This window comes from Lonchura striata, chromosome 35, assembly GCF_046129695.1.
Source record: "Lonchura striata isolate bLonStr1 chromosome 35, bLonStr1.mat, whole genome shotgun sequence".
In the NCBI taxonomy this organism is placed as follows: Eukaryota; Metazoa; Chordata; class Aves; order Passeriformes; family Estrildidae; genus Lonchura; species Lonchura striata.
Window position 1 is genome coordinate 556,968 of NC_134637.1, and position 13,855 is coordinate 570,822.

At 49.3% G+C, this 13,855-nt stretch overlaps 2 protein-coding genes and 1 long non-coding RNA gene across 3 annotated transcripts in view; 2 read left to right on the forward strand and 1 right to left on the reverse strand.

Annotated features, from left to right (window-relative positions):
* The first annotated feature begins 1,479 nt into the window (after positions 1-1,479).
* Positions 1,480-4,678, forward strand: LOC110483484 (uncharacterized). The gene is made up of 2 exons (XM_021553430.3): positions 1,480-1,741; positions 3,276-4,678. Exons 1-2 carry the CDS (start codon positions 1,480-1,482, stop codon positions 3,698-3,700), a joined length of 687 nt encoding a protein of 228 aa, XP_021409105.2. The 3' UTR covers positions 3,701-4,678.
* Positions 4,679-5,009: 331 nt separating this feature from the next.
* LOC144247895 (uncharacterized) lies at positions 5,010-5,230 on the forward strand. The gene is made up of 2 exons (XR_013341361.1): positions 5,010-5,101; positions 5,133-5,230. It is a non-coding gene; the product is annotated as an uncharacterized LOC144247895 (long non-coding RNA).
* A 1,819-nt stretch (positions 5,231-7,049) lies between these two features.
* Positions 7,050-13,855, reverse strand: part of BCKDK (branched chain keto acid dehydrogenase kinase) — a 28,576-nt gene continuing 21,770 nt past the window's right edge. The window contains exons 10-12 of the mRNA XM_077789576.1: positions 11,529-11,618; positions 9,510-9,665; positions 7,050-7,369 (exon numbers count right to left, since the gene is read on the reverse strand). Of these exons, the coding sequence (XP_077645702.1) occupies positions 7,225-7,369; positions 9,510-9,665; positions 11,529-11,618 (391 nt within the window). The 3' untranslated portion in view covers positions 7,050-7,224. The remainder of the gene's footprint in view (positions 7,370-9,509; positions 9,666-11,528; positions 11,619-13,855) is intronic.

The following is a 13,855-nucleotide window of genomic DNA, read 5'->3' on the forward strand; positions in this document are numbered from 1 at the left end:
TAGGGGGGTGGGGGAGGGGTTCTATAGGGGGAGGAACCTATAGAGGGGGTGGGGGAGGGGATCTATAGGGGGCAGGACCCCAATCCCAGTGTCCATTCCCAGTGTCCATCCCCAGTGTCCATTCCCAGTGTCCATTCCCAGTGTCCACCCCCAGTGTCCACCCCCAGTGTCCATCCCCAGTGTCCACCCCCAGTGTCCAGTCCCAGTGTCCACTCCCAGTGTCCATTCCCAGTGTCCACTCCCAGTGTCCATCCCCAGTGTCCACTCCCAGTGTCCACCCCCAGTGTCCAGTCCAGTGTCCATCCCCAGTGTCCACTCCAGTGTCCATTCCCAGTGTCCACTCCCAGTGTCCACCCCCAGTGTCCACTCCAGTGTCCACTCCCAGTGTCCATTCCCAGTGTCCATTCCCAGTGTCCACCCCCAGTGTCCATTCCCAGTGTCCACCCCCAGTGTCCATCCCCAGTGTCCACTCCAGTGTCCATCCCCAGTGTCCACTCCCAGTGTCCACTCCCAGTGTCCATCCCCAGTGTCCACTCCCAGTGTCCACCCCCAGTGTCCACTCCCAGTGTCCATCCCCAGTGTCCATCCCCAGTGTCCATCCCCAGTGTCCACCCCCAGTGTCCATCCCCAGTGTCCATCCCCAGTGTCCATTCCCAGTGTCCATTCCCAGTGTCCACCTTCACTGTCCACTCCCCAATCCCAGTGTCCAGTGTCCACTCCGTGTCCACTCCGTGTCCAGTACCCACTCCCCAATCCCAGTGTCCAGTGTCCACTCCCAGTGTCCACTCCCCAATCCCAGTGTCCACTCCCAGTGTCCACTGCAATGTCCACTCTGTGTCCAGTGCCCACTCCCCAATCCCACTGTCCAGTGTCCACTCCCAGTGTCCACTCCCAGTGTCCACTTCGTGTCCAGTGTCCACTCCCCAATCCCAGTGTCCACTCCCAGTGTCCACTCCCAATGTCCACTTCATGTCCAGTGCCCACTCCCCAATCCCAGTGTCCAATCCCAGTGTCCACTCCCAATGTCCACTCCGTGTCCAGTGTCCACTCCCCAATCCCAGTGTCCACTCCCAGTGTCCACTCCGTGTCCAGTGTCCACTCCCAGTGTCCACTCCGTGTCCACTCCGTGTCCAGTGTCCACTCCCCAATCCCAGTGACCAGTGTCCACTCCAATGTCCACTCCCACTGTCCACTCCCAGTGTCCACTCCCACTGTCCAGTGTCCACTCCCCAATCCCAGTGTCCACTCCCAGTGTCCACTCTCACTGTCCAGTGTCCACTCCCCAATCCCAGTGTCCACTCCCAGTGTCCACTCCCACTGTCCAGTGTCCACTCCCCAATCCCAGTGTCCACTCCCAGTGTCCACTCCGTGTCCAGTGTCCACTCCCAGTGTCCACTCTCACTGTCCAGTGTCCACTCCCAGTGTCCACCCCCAGTGTCCACCCCCACTGACCACTCCATCGTCCACCCCTCCGTCCCCATGTCCGCCCTGGAGCGTGTCCGAGCGGGCGGCCGGAGCCTGGATCGCCGCCTGGACGCCGTCTCCGGCCAGGCCCTGCTGGCCGGACTGCGGGCGGCCGGAGCCGTGTCCGAGCCCGAGGTGGCCGCGCTCGGACCGCCGGACAGCTCGGGCTGGACGCGGCGACTCCGCGCTCTGGCCGCGGCCAAAGGCGACCGGACGTGCCGCGTCCTGCTGACCGTCCTGGAGGGGCTGGAGGGGCCACCCCGGCCGGGGCCCTTCGGTGAGTGACCGCTCCGACGTCCGGCCGCGGGGCAGTGGTCACTCCAGTGGTCACTCCAGTGGTCACTCCAGTGGTCACTCCAGTGGTCATTTTGGGTTTTTCCCCCCATTTTCCCCAGTTTTTACACCCCAAAGTTCAGTGAGTGACCGCTCCGACGTCCGGCCGCGGGGCAGTGGTCACTCCAGTGGTCACTCCATTTGTCACTTCATTGGTCACTCCAGTGGTCATTCCATTGGTCACTCCATTGGCCACTCCGTTGGTCACTGCATTGGCCACTCCATGGGTCACTCAGTGGTCACTCCAGTGGTCACTCCATGGGTCACTCAGTGGTCACTCCAGTGGTCATTCCATTGGTCACTCCATTGGCCACTCCGTTGGTCACTCCATTGGCCACTCCATTGGTCACTCCAGTGGTCACTTCATGGGTCACTCCAGTGGTCACTTCATAGGTCACTCCATTGGTCACTCAGTGGTCACTCAGTGGTCACTCAGAGATCACTCAGTGGTCACTCGGGTCACTCATTGGTCACTCAGGGTCACTCATTGGTCACTCATTAATCACTCATTGGTCACTCAGTGGTCACTCCAGTGGTCACTCCAGCGGTCACTCCATTTGTCACTTCATTGGTCACTCCAGTGGTCATTCCATTGGTCACTCCATTGGCCACTCCGTTGGTCACTCCATTGGCCACTCCATTGGTCACTGCATTGGTCACTGCATGGGTCACTCAGTGGTCACTCCAGTGGTCACTCCAGTGGTCACTCAGTGGTCATTTTTGGTGGTTTTCCCCATTTTTACAACCCAAAGTTCAGTGAGTGACCCCTCTGACGTCCGGCCGCAGGGGCAGTGGTCACTCCAGTGGTCACTCCATGGGTCACTTCATTGGTCACTCCAGTGGTCATTCCATTGGTCACTCCATTGGCCACTCCAGTGGTCACTCATTGGCCACTCCATTGACCACTCATTGGTCACTCAGGGGTCACTCAGTGGTCACTCATTGGTCACTCACTGGTCACTCAGGGTCACTCATTGGTCACTCAGTGCTCACTCCATTGGTCAGTCATTGGTCAGTCATTGGTCACTCCAGTGGTCACTCATTGGCCACTCATTGGTCACTCAGTGGTCAGTGGTCACTCAGTGGTCACTCAGGGTCACTCATTGGTCACTCAGTGGTCACTCATTGGTCACTCATTGATCACTCATTGGTCACTCAGGGTCACTCATTGGTCACTCATTGGTCACTCATTGGCCACTCATTGGTCACTCAGTGGTCACTCAGTGGTCACTCAGGGTCACTCATTGGTCACTCAGTGGTCACTCATTGGTCACTCATTGATCACTCAGTGGTCACTCCAGTGGTCACTCAGTGGTCAATTTGGGAGATTTTCCCATTTTTACCAATTCTTACGACCCAAACTTCACTGAGTGACCGCTCCGATGTCCAACCATGGGGTGAATGACCAGTGGTCACTCATTGGTCACTCATTGGTCACTCATTGGTCACTCAGTGGTCACTTTGTCCATTTTCCGCAGATTTTTACAACCCCGAGCGCGACGCGGTGGCCGGACACCGCTCGGACTGTCCGTGCTGCCGGCCGGAGCCCGAGTGGACGCGCGAGGAAGAAGAGGAACCCAAAATTGGTGATGAAGAACCCAAAAATGGGGATGAAGAACCCAAAATTGGTGATGAAGAACCCAAAATTGGTGATGAAGAACCCAAAATTGAGGATGAAGAACCCAAAATTGGTGATGAAGGCCACGAGGATGATGAAGAACCCAAAATTGGTGATGAAGGCCACGAGGATGATGATGAGGAACCCAAAAATGAAGATGAAGGCCACGAGGATGATGATGAAGAACCCAAAATTGGTGATGAAGGCCACGAGGATGATGATGAAGAACCCAAAAATGAAGATGAAGGCCACGAGGATGAGGAGGATGGAGGGGATGAAGATTAAGGGGTGGGGCTGAGGAGGAGGAGGGTGGGGAGGAAGGGGATGAAGGTGATGAAGATGAGGAGGAATTTTGGGTCAAAAAAAGCCCAAAATGGAGCTTTGGGTCCTCCATGATGATGATGAAGATGATGAAGATGAATTTTGGGTCAAAAAAAGACCAAATTGGGCCCTTGGGTCCTCCATGATGAAGATGAAGATGGAGGAAGAATTTTGGGTCAAAAAGGCCCAAAATGGACACTTGGGTCTCCATGATGATGATGAAGATGATGAAGATGATGAAGAATTTTGGGTTAAAAAAGGCCCAAAATGGAGCTTTGGGTCCTCCATGATGATGATGAAGATGATGAAGAATTTTGGGTCCAAAAAAGCCCAAATTGGACCCTTGGGTCCACCATGATGAAGATGAAGATGGAGGAAGAATTTTGGGTCAAAAAAAGCCCAAAATGGACACTTGGTCCTCCATGATGATGATGAAGATGATGAAGAAGAATTTTGGGTCAAAAAAAGCCCAAAATGGACACTTGGTCCTCCATGATGAAGATGAAGATGATGAAGAAGAATTTTGGGTCAAAAAGGCCCAAAATGGACACTTGGTCCTCCATGATGAAGATGAAGATGATGAAGAAGAATTTTGGGTCAAAAAGGCCCAAAATGGACACTTGGTCCTCCATGATGATGATGAAGAATTTTGGGTTAAAAAAGGCCCAAAATGGAGCTTTGGGTCCACCATGATGAAGATGAAGATGAAGATGAAGATGAAGATGAAGATGAAGATGAAGATGAGAAAGAATTTTGGGTCAAAAAGGCCCAAAATGGACACTTGGTCCTCCATGATGAAGATGAAGATGATGAAGAAGAATTTTGGGTGGAAAAAAGCCCAAATTGGGCCCAAGTCCCACCCCACCCCCACCCGGAGCCTTCCTCCCTGCCCTCCTCCTCCTCACCCCTCCCCCAATAAAGCCCACAATGACCAAACCCCAACTTTGGAAGGTTCTCCATGACCTTGATGACCAAACCCCAACTTTGGAAGGTTCTCCATGGTTCCCATGACCAAACCCCAACTTTGGAAGGTTCTCCATGACCTTGATGACCAAACCCCAACTTTGGAAGGTTCTCCATGATTTTAATGACCCAAACCCCAACTTTGGAAGGTTCTCCTTGACCAAAACCCAACTTTGGAAGGTTCTCCATGGTTCCCATGACCAAATCCCAACTTTTAAGGTTTCCACGACCCGTAAGTCCAACTTTGGAAGGTTCTCCATGTTTTCCATGACCAAACCCCAACTTTGGAAGGTTCTCCACAATTTTAATGACCCAAACCCAACTTTTAAGGGTTCCACGACCCGTAAGTCCAACTTTGGAAGGTTCTCCATGTTTTCCATGACCAAACCCCAACTTTGGAAGGTTCTCCATGACCAAACCCCAACTTTGGAAGGTTCTCCACGATTTTAATGACCCAAACCCAACTTTTAAGGGTTCCATGACCCGTAAGTCCAACTTTGGAAGGTTCTCCATGTTTTCCATGACCAAACCCCAACTTTGGAAGGTTCTCCATGACTTTAATGACCCAAACCCCAACTTTTAAGGGTTCCACGACCCGTAAGTCCAACTTTGGAAGGTTCTCCTTGACCTTGATGACCCAAACCCAACTTTGGAAGGTTCTCCACGATTTTAATGACCCAAACCCAACTTTTAAGGGTTCCACGACCCATGAGTCCAACTTTGGAAGGTTCTCCATGTTTTCCATGACCAAACCCCAACTTTGGAAGGTTCTCCATGACTTTAATGACCCAAACCCAACTTTGGAAGGTTCTCCATGACTTTAATGACCCAAACCCCAACTTTTAAGGGTTCCATGACCCGTAAGTCCAACTTTGGAAGGTTCTCCACGATTTTAATGACCCAAACCCAACTTTTAAGGGTTCCATGACCCGTAAGTCCAACTTTGGAAGGTTCTCCATGGTTCCCATGACCAAACCCCAACTTTGGAAGGTTCTCCACGATTTTAATGACCCAAACCCAACTTTTAAGGGTTCCATGACCCGTAAGTCCAACTTTGGAAGGTTCTCCTTGACCTTGATGACCCAAACCCAACTTTGGAAGGTTCTCCACGATTTTAATGACCCAAACCCAACTTTTAAGGGTTCCACGACCCATGAGTCCAACTTTGGAAGGTTCTCCATGACTTTAATGACCCAAACCCCAACTTTGGAAGGTTCTCCTTGACCAAAACCCAACTTTGGAAGGTTCTCCACGATTTTAATGACCAAAACCCAACTTTTAAGGGTTCCACGACCCAAAAGTCCAACTTTGGAAGGTTCTCCATGGTTCCCATGACCAAAACCCAACTTTAGAAGGTTCTCCACAATTTTAATGACCCAAACCCAACTTTTAAGGGTTCCACGACCCATAAGTCCAACTTTAGAAGGTTCTCCTTGACCTTGATGACCAAACCCCAACTTTGGGTGGGTTCCCCTTGAACTCCATGACCTGAAAGTCCAACTTTGGAGAGTTTTGATGACCAAAACCCAACTTTGGAAGGTTCTCCTTGACCTTGATGACCAAATCCCAACTTTGCAAGGTTCTCCATGTTTTCCATGACCCAAACCCAACTTTTAAGGGTTCCATGACCCAAAAGTCCAACTTTGGAAGGTTCTCCACGATTTTAATGACCCAAACCCAACTTTTAAGGGTTCCACGACCCGTAAGTCCAACTTTGGAAGGTTCTCCATGTTTTCCATGACCAAACCCCAACTTTGGAAGGTTCTCCATGACTTTAATGACCCAAACCCCAACTTTTAAGGGTTCCACGACCCGTAAGTCCAACTTTGGAAGGTTCTCCATGTTTTCCATGACCAAACCCCAACTTTGGAAGGTTCTCCATGACTTTAATGACCCAAACCCAACTTTTAAGGGTTCCATGACCCGTAAGTCCAACTTTGGAAGGTTCTCCTTGACCTTGATGACCCAAACCCAACTTTGGAAGGTTCTCCATGATTTTAATGACCCAAACCCAACTTTTAAGGGTTCCATGACCCGTAAGTCCAACTTTGGAAGGTTCTCCATGTTTTCCATGACCAAACCCCAACTTTGGAAGGTTCTCCAAGATTTTAATGACCCAAACCCAACTTTGGAAGGTTCTCCAAGATTTTAATGACCCAAACCCAACTTTTAAGGGTTCCATGACCCGTAAGTCCAACTTTGGAAGGTTCTCCATGTTTTCCATGACCAAACCCCAACTTTGGAAGGTTCTCCATGACTTTAATGACCCAAACCCCAACTTTTAAGGGTTCCACGACCCGTAAGTCCAACTTTGGAAGGTTCTCCTTGACCTTGATGACCCAAACCCAACTTTGGAAGGTTCTCCACGATTTTAATGACCCAAACCCAACTTTTAAGGGTTCCACGACCCATAAGTCCAACTTTGGAAGGTTCTCCACGGTTCTCACCACCCAAACCCAACTTTGGGGGCCGGTGGCCGCCCCCATGACCAAGGTCCACCTCGGGGTGGGCTCTCCGAAGCCCCCCTAGATGCGGAAGCTCTCGGCTTTGCCGTCGATGTGCCGCAGCCTCAGGTAGACGTCGGTGCCGACGCCCTGCAGCGACTGCAGCACCAGGGAACCCCCCAGGTACTCGGCGTAGGCGCGCGACGTCGGCAGCCCGAAGCCGAACCTGGGGGGACACCGAAAAGTCCCGAAATTGGCCCAAAATGATCCCAAAAATAAAAAAAATCTCATTAAATAGCCCAAAATACCATTAAATATCAAAAAAATCCCTTTAAATATCCCAAAAATCCCATTAAGTGCCTCAAATCCCACTCCAAAATCCACCCTGAAGCCAAACCTGGGGGGAAACCTAAAAGTCCCAAAATTGGCCCAAAATGATCCCAAAAATCAAAAAAGATCTCATTAAATATCCCATTAAATATCCCAAAATCCCATTAAATGCCCCAAAAATTCCATTAAATGCCTCAAATCCCACTCCAAAATCCACCCTGAAGCCAAACCTGGGGGGACACCGAAAAGTCCCAAAATTGGCCCAAAATTATCCCAAAAATCAAAAAAAATCTCATTAAAAATCCCATGAAATATCCCAAAATCCCATTAAATGCCCCAAAAATCCCATTAAATGCCTCAAATCCCACTCCAAAATCCACCCTGAAGCCGAACCTGGGGGGAAACCGAAAAGTCCCAAAATTGGCCCAAAATTATCCCAAAAATCAAAAAAAATCTCATTAAAAATCCCATGAAATATCCCAAAATCCCATTAAATGCCCCAAAAATCCCATTAAATACCAAAAAAAATCCCATTAAATATCCCAAAATTCCCATTAAATATCCCAAAAATCCCCTTAAAAACCCCAAAAATCCCATTAAAAACCCCAAAAAAATCCCATTAAATACCCCAAAAATCCCATTAAATGCCACGAAATTCAATTAAATCCCCCAAAAATCCCATTAAATACCCAAAAATCCCATTAAATGCCCCAAAAATCCCATTAAATACCAAAAAAAATCCCATTAAATATCCCAAAATTCCCATTAAATATCCCAAAAATCCCCTTAAAAACCCCAAAAATACCATTAAATACCCCAAAAAAATCTCATTATATATCCCCAAAAAATCCCATTAAATACCACAAAATTCAATTAAATCCCCCAAAAATCCCATTAAATACCCAAAAATCCCATTAAATCCCCCAAAAATCCCATTAAATCCCCCCAAAACCCAACCCTGGCCGCTCTCCGCCATTTTGACGCCACGCCCCCAATTCCCCATAAACGTCCCCAAACTTTTCGGGGCTGTCCCCAAATTTTTGGGGGCTGTCCCCAATTTTTTGGGGAGGGGTCCCCAATTTAAAATCCCCTAAAACCACCCCCAAATCTACCCCAAATCTACCCCAAATCCCCCCAAAACCCAACCCTGGCCGCTCTCCGCCATTTTGACGCCACGCCCCCAATTCCCCATAAATGTCCCCAAATTTTTCAGGGATGTCCCCAATTTTTGGGGGATTCTCCCAAATTTTGGGAGGGGGTCCTCGATGTGGGGAGGGGTCCCTGGGGTCCCCTCAACCCCCAAACCCCCCCCCAAATCCCCCCAAAACCCAACCCTGGCCGCTCTCCGCCATTTTGACGCCACGCCCCCAATTCCCCATAAACGTCCCCAAACTTTTCGGGGCTGTCCCCAAATTTTTGGGGGCTGTCCCCAATTTTTTGGGGAGGGGTCCCCAATTTAAAACCCCCCCAAACCCCCCCCAAATTTAAAACCCCCAAAATCCCCCCAAAACCCAACCCTGGCCGCTCTCCGCCATTTTGACGCCACGCCCCCAATTCCTCATAAACGTCCCCAAACTTTTCGGGGATGTCCCAAATTTTTCGGGGCTGTCCCCAATTTTTTGGGGGCTGTCCCCAATTTTTTGGGCATTGTCCCCAATTTTTTGGGGAGGGGTCCCCAATTTAAAATCCCCTAAAACCACCCCCAAATCTACCCCAAATCCCCCCAAAACCCAACCCTGGCTGCTCTCCGCCATTTTGACGCCACGCCCCCAATTCCCCATAAACGTCCCCAAATTTTTCAGGGCTGTCCCCAATTTTTTGGGCAATGTCCCCAATTTTTTGGGGAGGGGTCCCCAATTTAAAATCCCCTAAAACCACCCCCAAATCTACCCCAAATCCCCCCAAAACCCAACCCTGGCCGCTCTCCGCCATTTTGACGCCACGCCCCCAATTCCCCATAAACGTCCCCAAACTTTTCGGGGCTGTCCCCAATTTTTTGGGGGCTGTCCCCAATTTTTTGGGGAGGGGTCCCTGACCCGTGCATGGGCCCGGGCTGGCCGCTGGCGTCCATCAGGCCCCGGAAGGGCCCCCCCAGGCGCGGGTCCTGGGCGCTGGCCTCGGCCGTGCTGAAGTGGTACTCGGTCACCTTGTCCAGCAGCTCGTGAGGGATGCCACCGCCCCGATCCGAGATCCTGGGGACATTTGGGGACATTTGGGGACATTGAGGAGATTTGGGACATTTGGAATATTGGGGATGTTGGGGACGTTGGGGACATTTGGGGACGTTGGGGACATTGGGGACGTTGGGTTTGTCCAGCACCTCGTGAGGGATGCCACCGCCCCGGTCCAAGATCCTGGGGACATTTGGGGACATTTGGGGACGTTGGGAACATTTGGGACACTGGGGACATTTGGGGACATTTGGAATATTGGGGATGTTGGGGACATTTGGGGACACTGGGGACATTGGGGATATTTGGGACATTTAGGAGATTGGGGACATTTGGGACATTGAGGAGATTTGGGACATTGAGAAGATTTGGGGACATTGGGGACATTTGGGACATTGAGGAGATTTGGGACATTGAGAAGATTTGGGGACATTGGGGACATTTGGGACATTGAGGAGATTTGGGAGATTTGGGACATTTGGGACATTTTGGGACGTTGGGGACATTTTGGGAGATTTGAGATGTTTTGGACATTGGGGACATCGGAGACGTTCGGGAGATTTGGGACATTTGGGGACGTTGGGGACATTGGGGAGATTTGGGGACATTTTGGGACATTTGAGAGATTTGAGATGTTTTGGACATTGGGGACATTGGAGACGTTCGGGAGATTTGGGACATTTGGGGACATTGGGGAGATTTGGGGACATTTTGGGACATTTTGGGACATTTGAGAGATTTTAGATGTTTTGGACATTGGGGACATTTGGGAGATTTGGGACATTTGGGGACGTTGGGGACATTTGGGGTAATTTGGGGACACTTTGGGACATTTTAGGACATTTTGGGACATTTAAGGACATTTGAGGACATTTAAGGACATTTTGAGAACACTTGAGAACATTTTGGGGACATTTGAGGAAATTTTGGGACATTTGAGGACATTTTGAAACGTTTGAGGACACCTGAGGACATTTTGGGACATTTAGGGACATTTGAGGACACTTGAGGACACTTTGAGGACATTTTGGGACATTTGAGGAAATTTTGGGACATTTGAGGACACCTGAGAACATTTTGAGGACATCTGGGGACGTTTTGAGGACATTTGAGGACATTTGGGGACATTTTAGGACACTTGAGGACATTTTGGGACGTCTGAGGACATTTGGGGACACTTTAAGGACATTTAGGGACATTTGAGGACATTTGAGGACACTTTGAGGACATTTGAGGACACTTTGAGGACATTTAGAGACATTTTGGGACATTTGAGGACACCTGAGGACATTTTGAGGACACTTGGGAGCATTTGAGGACTTTTGGGGACATTTGTGTGACATTTTGGGGACATTTGGGAACATTTTGAGGACACTTGGGAGCATTTGAGGACATTTGGGGACATTTGTGTGACATTTTGGGGACATTTGGGAACATTTTGAGGACATTAAAGGACACTTTGAGGACATTTAGAGACATTTTGGGACATTTGAGGACACCTGAGGACATTTTGAGGACATTTGAGGACATTCGAGGACATTTGGAGACATTTTGAGGACATTTGAGGACACTTAGGGACATTTGGAGACATTTTGAGGACATTTCAGGACACCTGAGGACATTTGGGGACATTTTGGGGACATTTGGGGACGTTTTGGGGACATTTGGGAACATTTTGAGGACATTAAAGGACACCTTGAGGACATTTAGAGACATTTGGGGACATTTGGGTGACATTTTTGGACATTTTGAGGACATTTGAGGACACTTAGGGACATTTGGGGACACTTTGAGGACATTTGAGGACACCTGAGGACATTTGGGGACGTTTTGGGGACATTTGGGGACGTTTTGGGGACATTTGGGGACGTTTCGGGGCCGTACCGGATGACGAGGTCGATGTCGTTGTTGGCGATGGTCACCACGATGTCGGGGACGTTGTAGGGCGTGTCCAGGTGGGACTCCATGGTGGCCCTGGGGACCCCAAAAATTCACCAAAGTCACCCCAAAAATTCACCAAAATCACCCCAAAAATTCACCAAAGTCACCCCAAAAATTCACCAAAGTCACCCAAAAAATGGCACCAAGGTGACCCCAAAAATGTCACCGAGGTCACCCCAAAATTCACCAAAGTCACCCAAAAATGTCCCCGAGGTCACCCCAAAAATGGCACCAAGGTCACCCCAAAAATTCACCAAAGTCACCCCAAAAATGGCTCCAAAATCACCCCAAAAATTCACCAAAGTCACCCAAAAAATGGCACCAAGGTGACCCCAAAATGTCACCAAAGTCACCCCAAAAATTCACCAAAGTCACCCCAAAAATGGCTCCAAAATCACCCAAAAAATGGCACCAAGGTGACCCCAAAAATTCACCAAAGTCACCCCAAAAATGGCACCGAGGTGACCCCAAAAATGGCACCAAAGTCACCCCAAAAATTCACCAAAGTCACCCAAAATGTCACCGAGGTGACCCCAAAAATTCACCAAAGTCACCCAAAATGTCACCGAGGTCACCCCAAAAATGTCACCGAGGTGACCCCAAAAAATGTCACCAAAATCACCCCAAAAATTCACCAAAGTCACCCCAAAAATGGCACCAAGGTCACCCCAAAAATGTCACCGAGGTGACCCCAAAAATGTTACCAAAGTCATCCCAAAAATTCACCAAAGTCACCCCAAAAATGTCACCGAGGTGACCCCAAAAATTCACCAAAGTCACCCCAAAAATGTCACTGTGGTCACCCCAAAAATTCACCAAAGTCACCCCAAAATTGTCACCAAAATCACCCAAAAAATGGCACCAAGGTGACCCCAAAAATTCACCAAAGTCACCCCAAAAATGTCACGAAGGTGACCCCAAAAATTCACCAAAGTCACCCAAAAAATGGCACCAAAGTCACCCCAAAAAATGGCACCAAGGTGACCCCAAAAATTCACCAAAGTCACCCCAAAAATGGCTCCAAAATCACCCCAAAAATTCACCAAAGTCACCCAAAAAATGGCACCAAGGTGACCCCAAAATGTCACCAAAGTCACCCAAAAATGTCACCGAGGTGACCACAAAAATTCACCAAAATCACCCCAAAAATTCACCAAAGTCACCCCAAAAATGGCACCGAGGTGACCCCAAAAAATGTCCCCGAGGTCACCCCAAAATTCACCAAAGTCACCCAAAAATGTCCCCGAGGTCACCCCAAAAATGCCCCAAAAACCCAAAAAAATCCCCAAAATTGCCCAAAATCCCCGAAATTCGCCCCAAAATTTCATGTCGTGCTCCTCATGGAGTTCTTCAGCAGCAAAATCCCCCGAAAATTACCCCAAATCCCCCTAAAATCACCAAAAAATCTCCCCAAAACCACCAAAAATCCCCCCAAAATCACCAAAAATCCCCAAATTGCCCAAAATCCCCGGAATTCGCCCCAAAATCCCTTCGGGTACCTCATGGCGTTCTCGAGCCACCAAAACCCCCCAAAAAATCCACTTTAAACCCCCCAAAAATCCCCCTAAAATCCCCAAAAAATCCCAAAAAACCCCCCAAAAAAACCCCCAAAAATCCCGAATTTGCCCAAAATCCCTGAAATTCACCCCAAAACCCCTTCGGGTACCTCATGGCGTTCTTGAGCCACCAAAACCCCCCGAAAAATCCACTTTAAACCCCCCAAAAATCCCAAAAAAATCCCAAAAAAATCCCCAAAAAAACCCCCAAAAACCCCCCCAAATCCAGAATTTGCCCAAAATCCCCGGAATTCGCCCCAAAATCCCTTCGGGTACCTCATGGCGTTCTTGAGCCACCAAAACCCCCCAAAAAATCCACTTTAAACCCCCCAAAAATCCCCAAAAAATCCCAAAAAAATCCCCAAAAATCCCCAAAAAACCCCCCAAAAAAAACCCCAAAAATCCCAAATTTGCCCAAAATCCCCGGAATTCGCCCCAAAAGCCCTTCGGGTACCTCATGGCGTTCTCGAGCCACCGAAACCCCCAAAAAATCCACTTTAAACCCCCCAAAAATCCCCAAAAAAATCCCTAAAAAAATCTCCTAAAAATCCCTAAAAATCCCAAATTTGCCCAAAATCCCCGGAATTCGCCCCAAAACCCCTTCGGGTACCTCATGGCGTTCTCGAGCCACCAAACCCCCCAAAAAATCCACTTTAAACCCCCCAAAACCCCCCAAAAATCCCCAAAAAATCCCAAAACAACCCCCAAAAAAAC

Bases quoted from the DNA above. Each gene is read 5' to 3' on its own strand.
- LOC110483484 (XM_021553430.3), top strand. From the start codon at position 1,480: ATGTCCGCCCTGGAGCGTGTCCGAGCGGGCGGCCGGAGCCTGGATCGC. The intron at 1,742-3,275 runs GTGAGTGACCGC...CATTTTCCGCAG, and splicing joins ACCCCGGCCGGGGCCCTTCG to ATTTTTACAACCCCGAGCGC.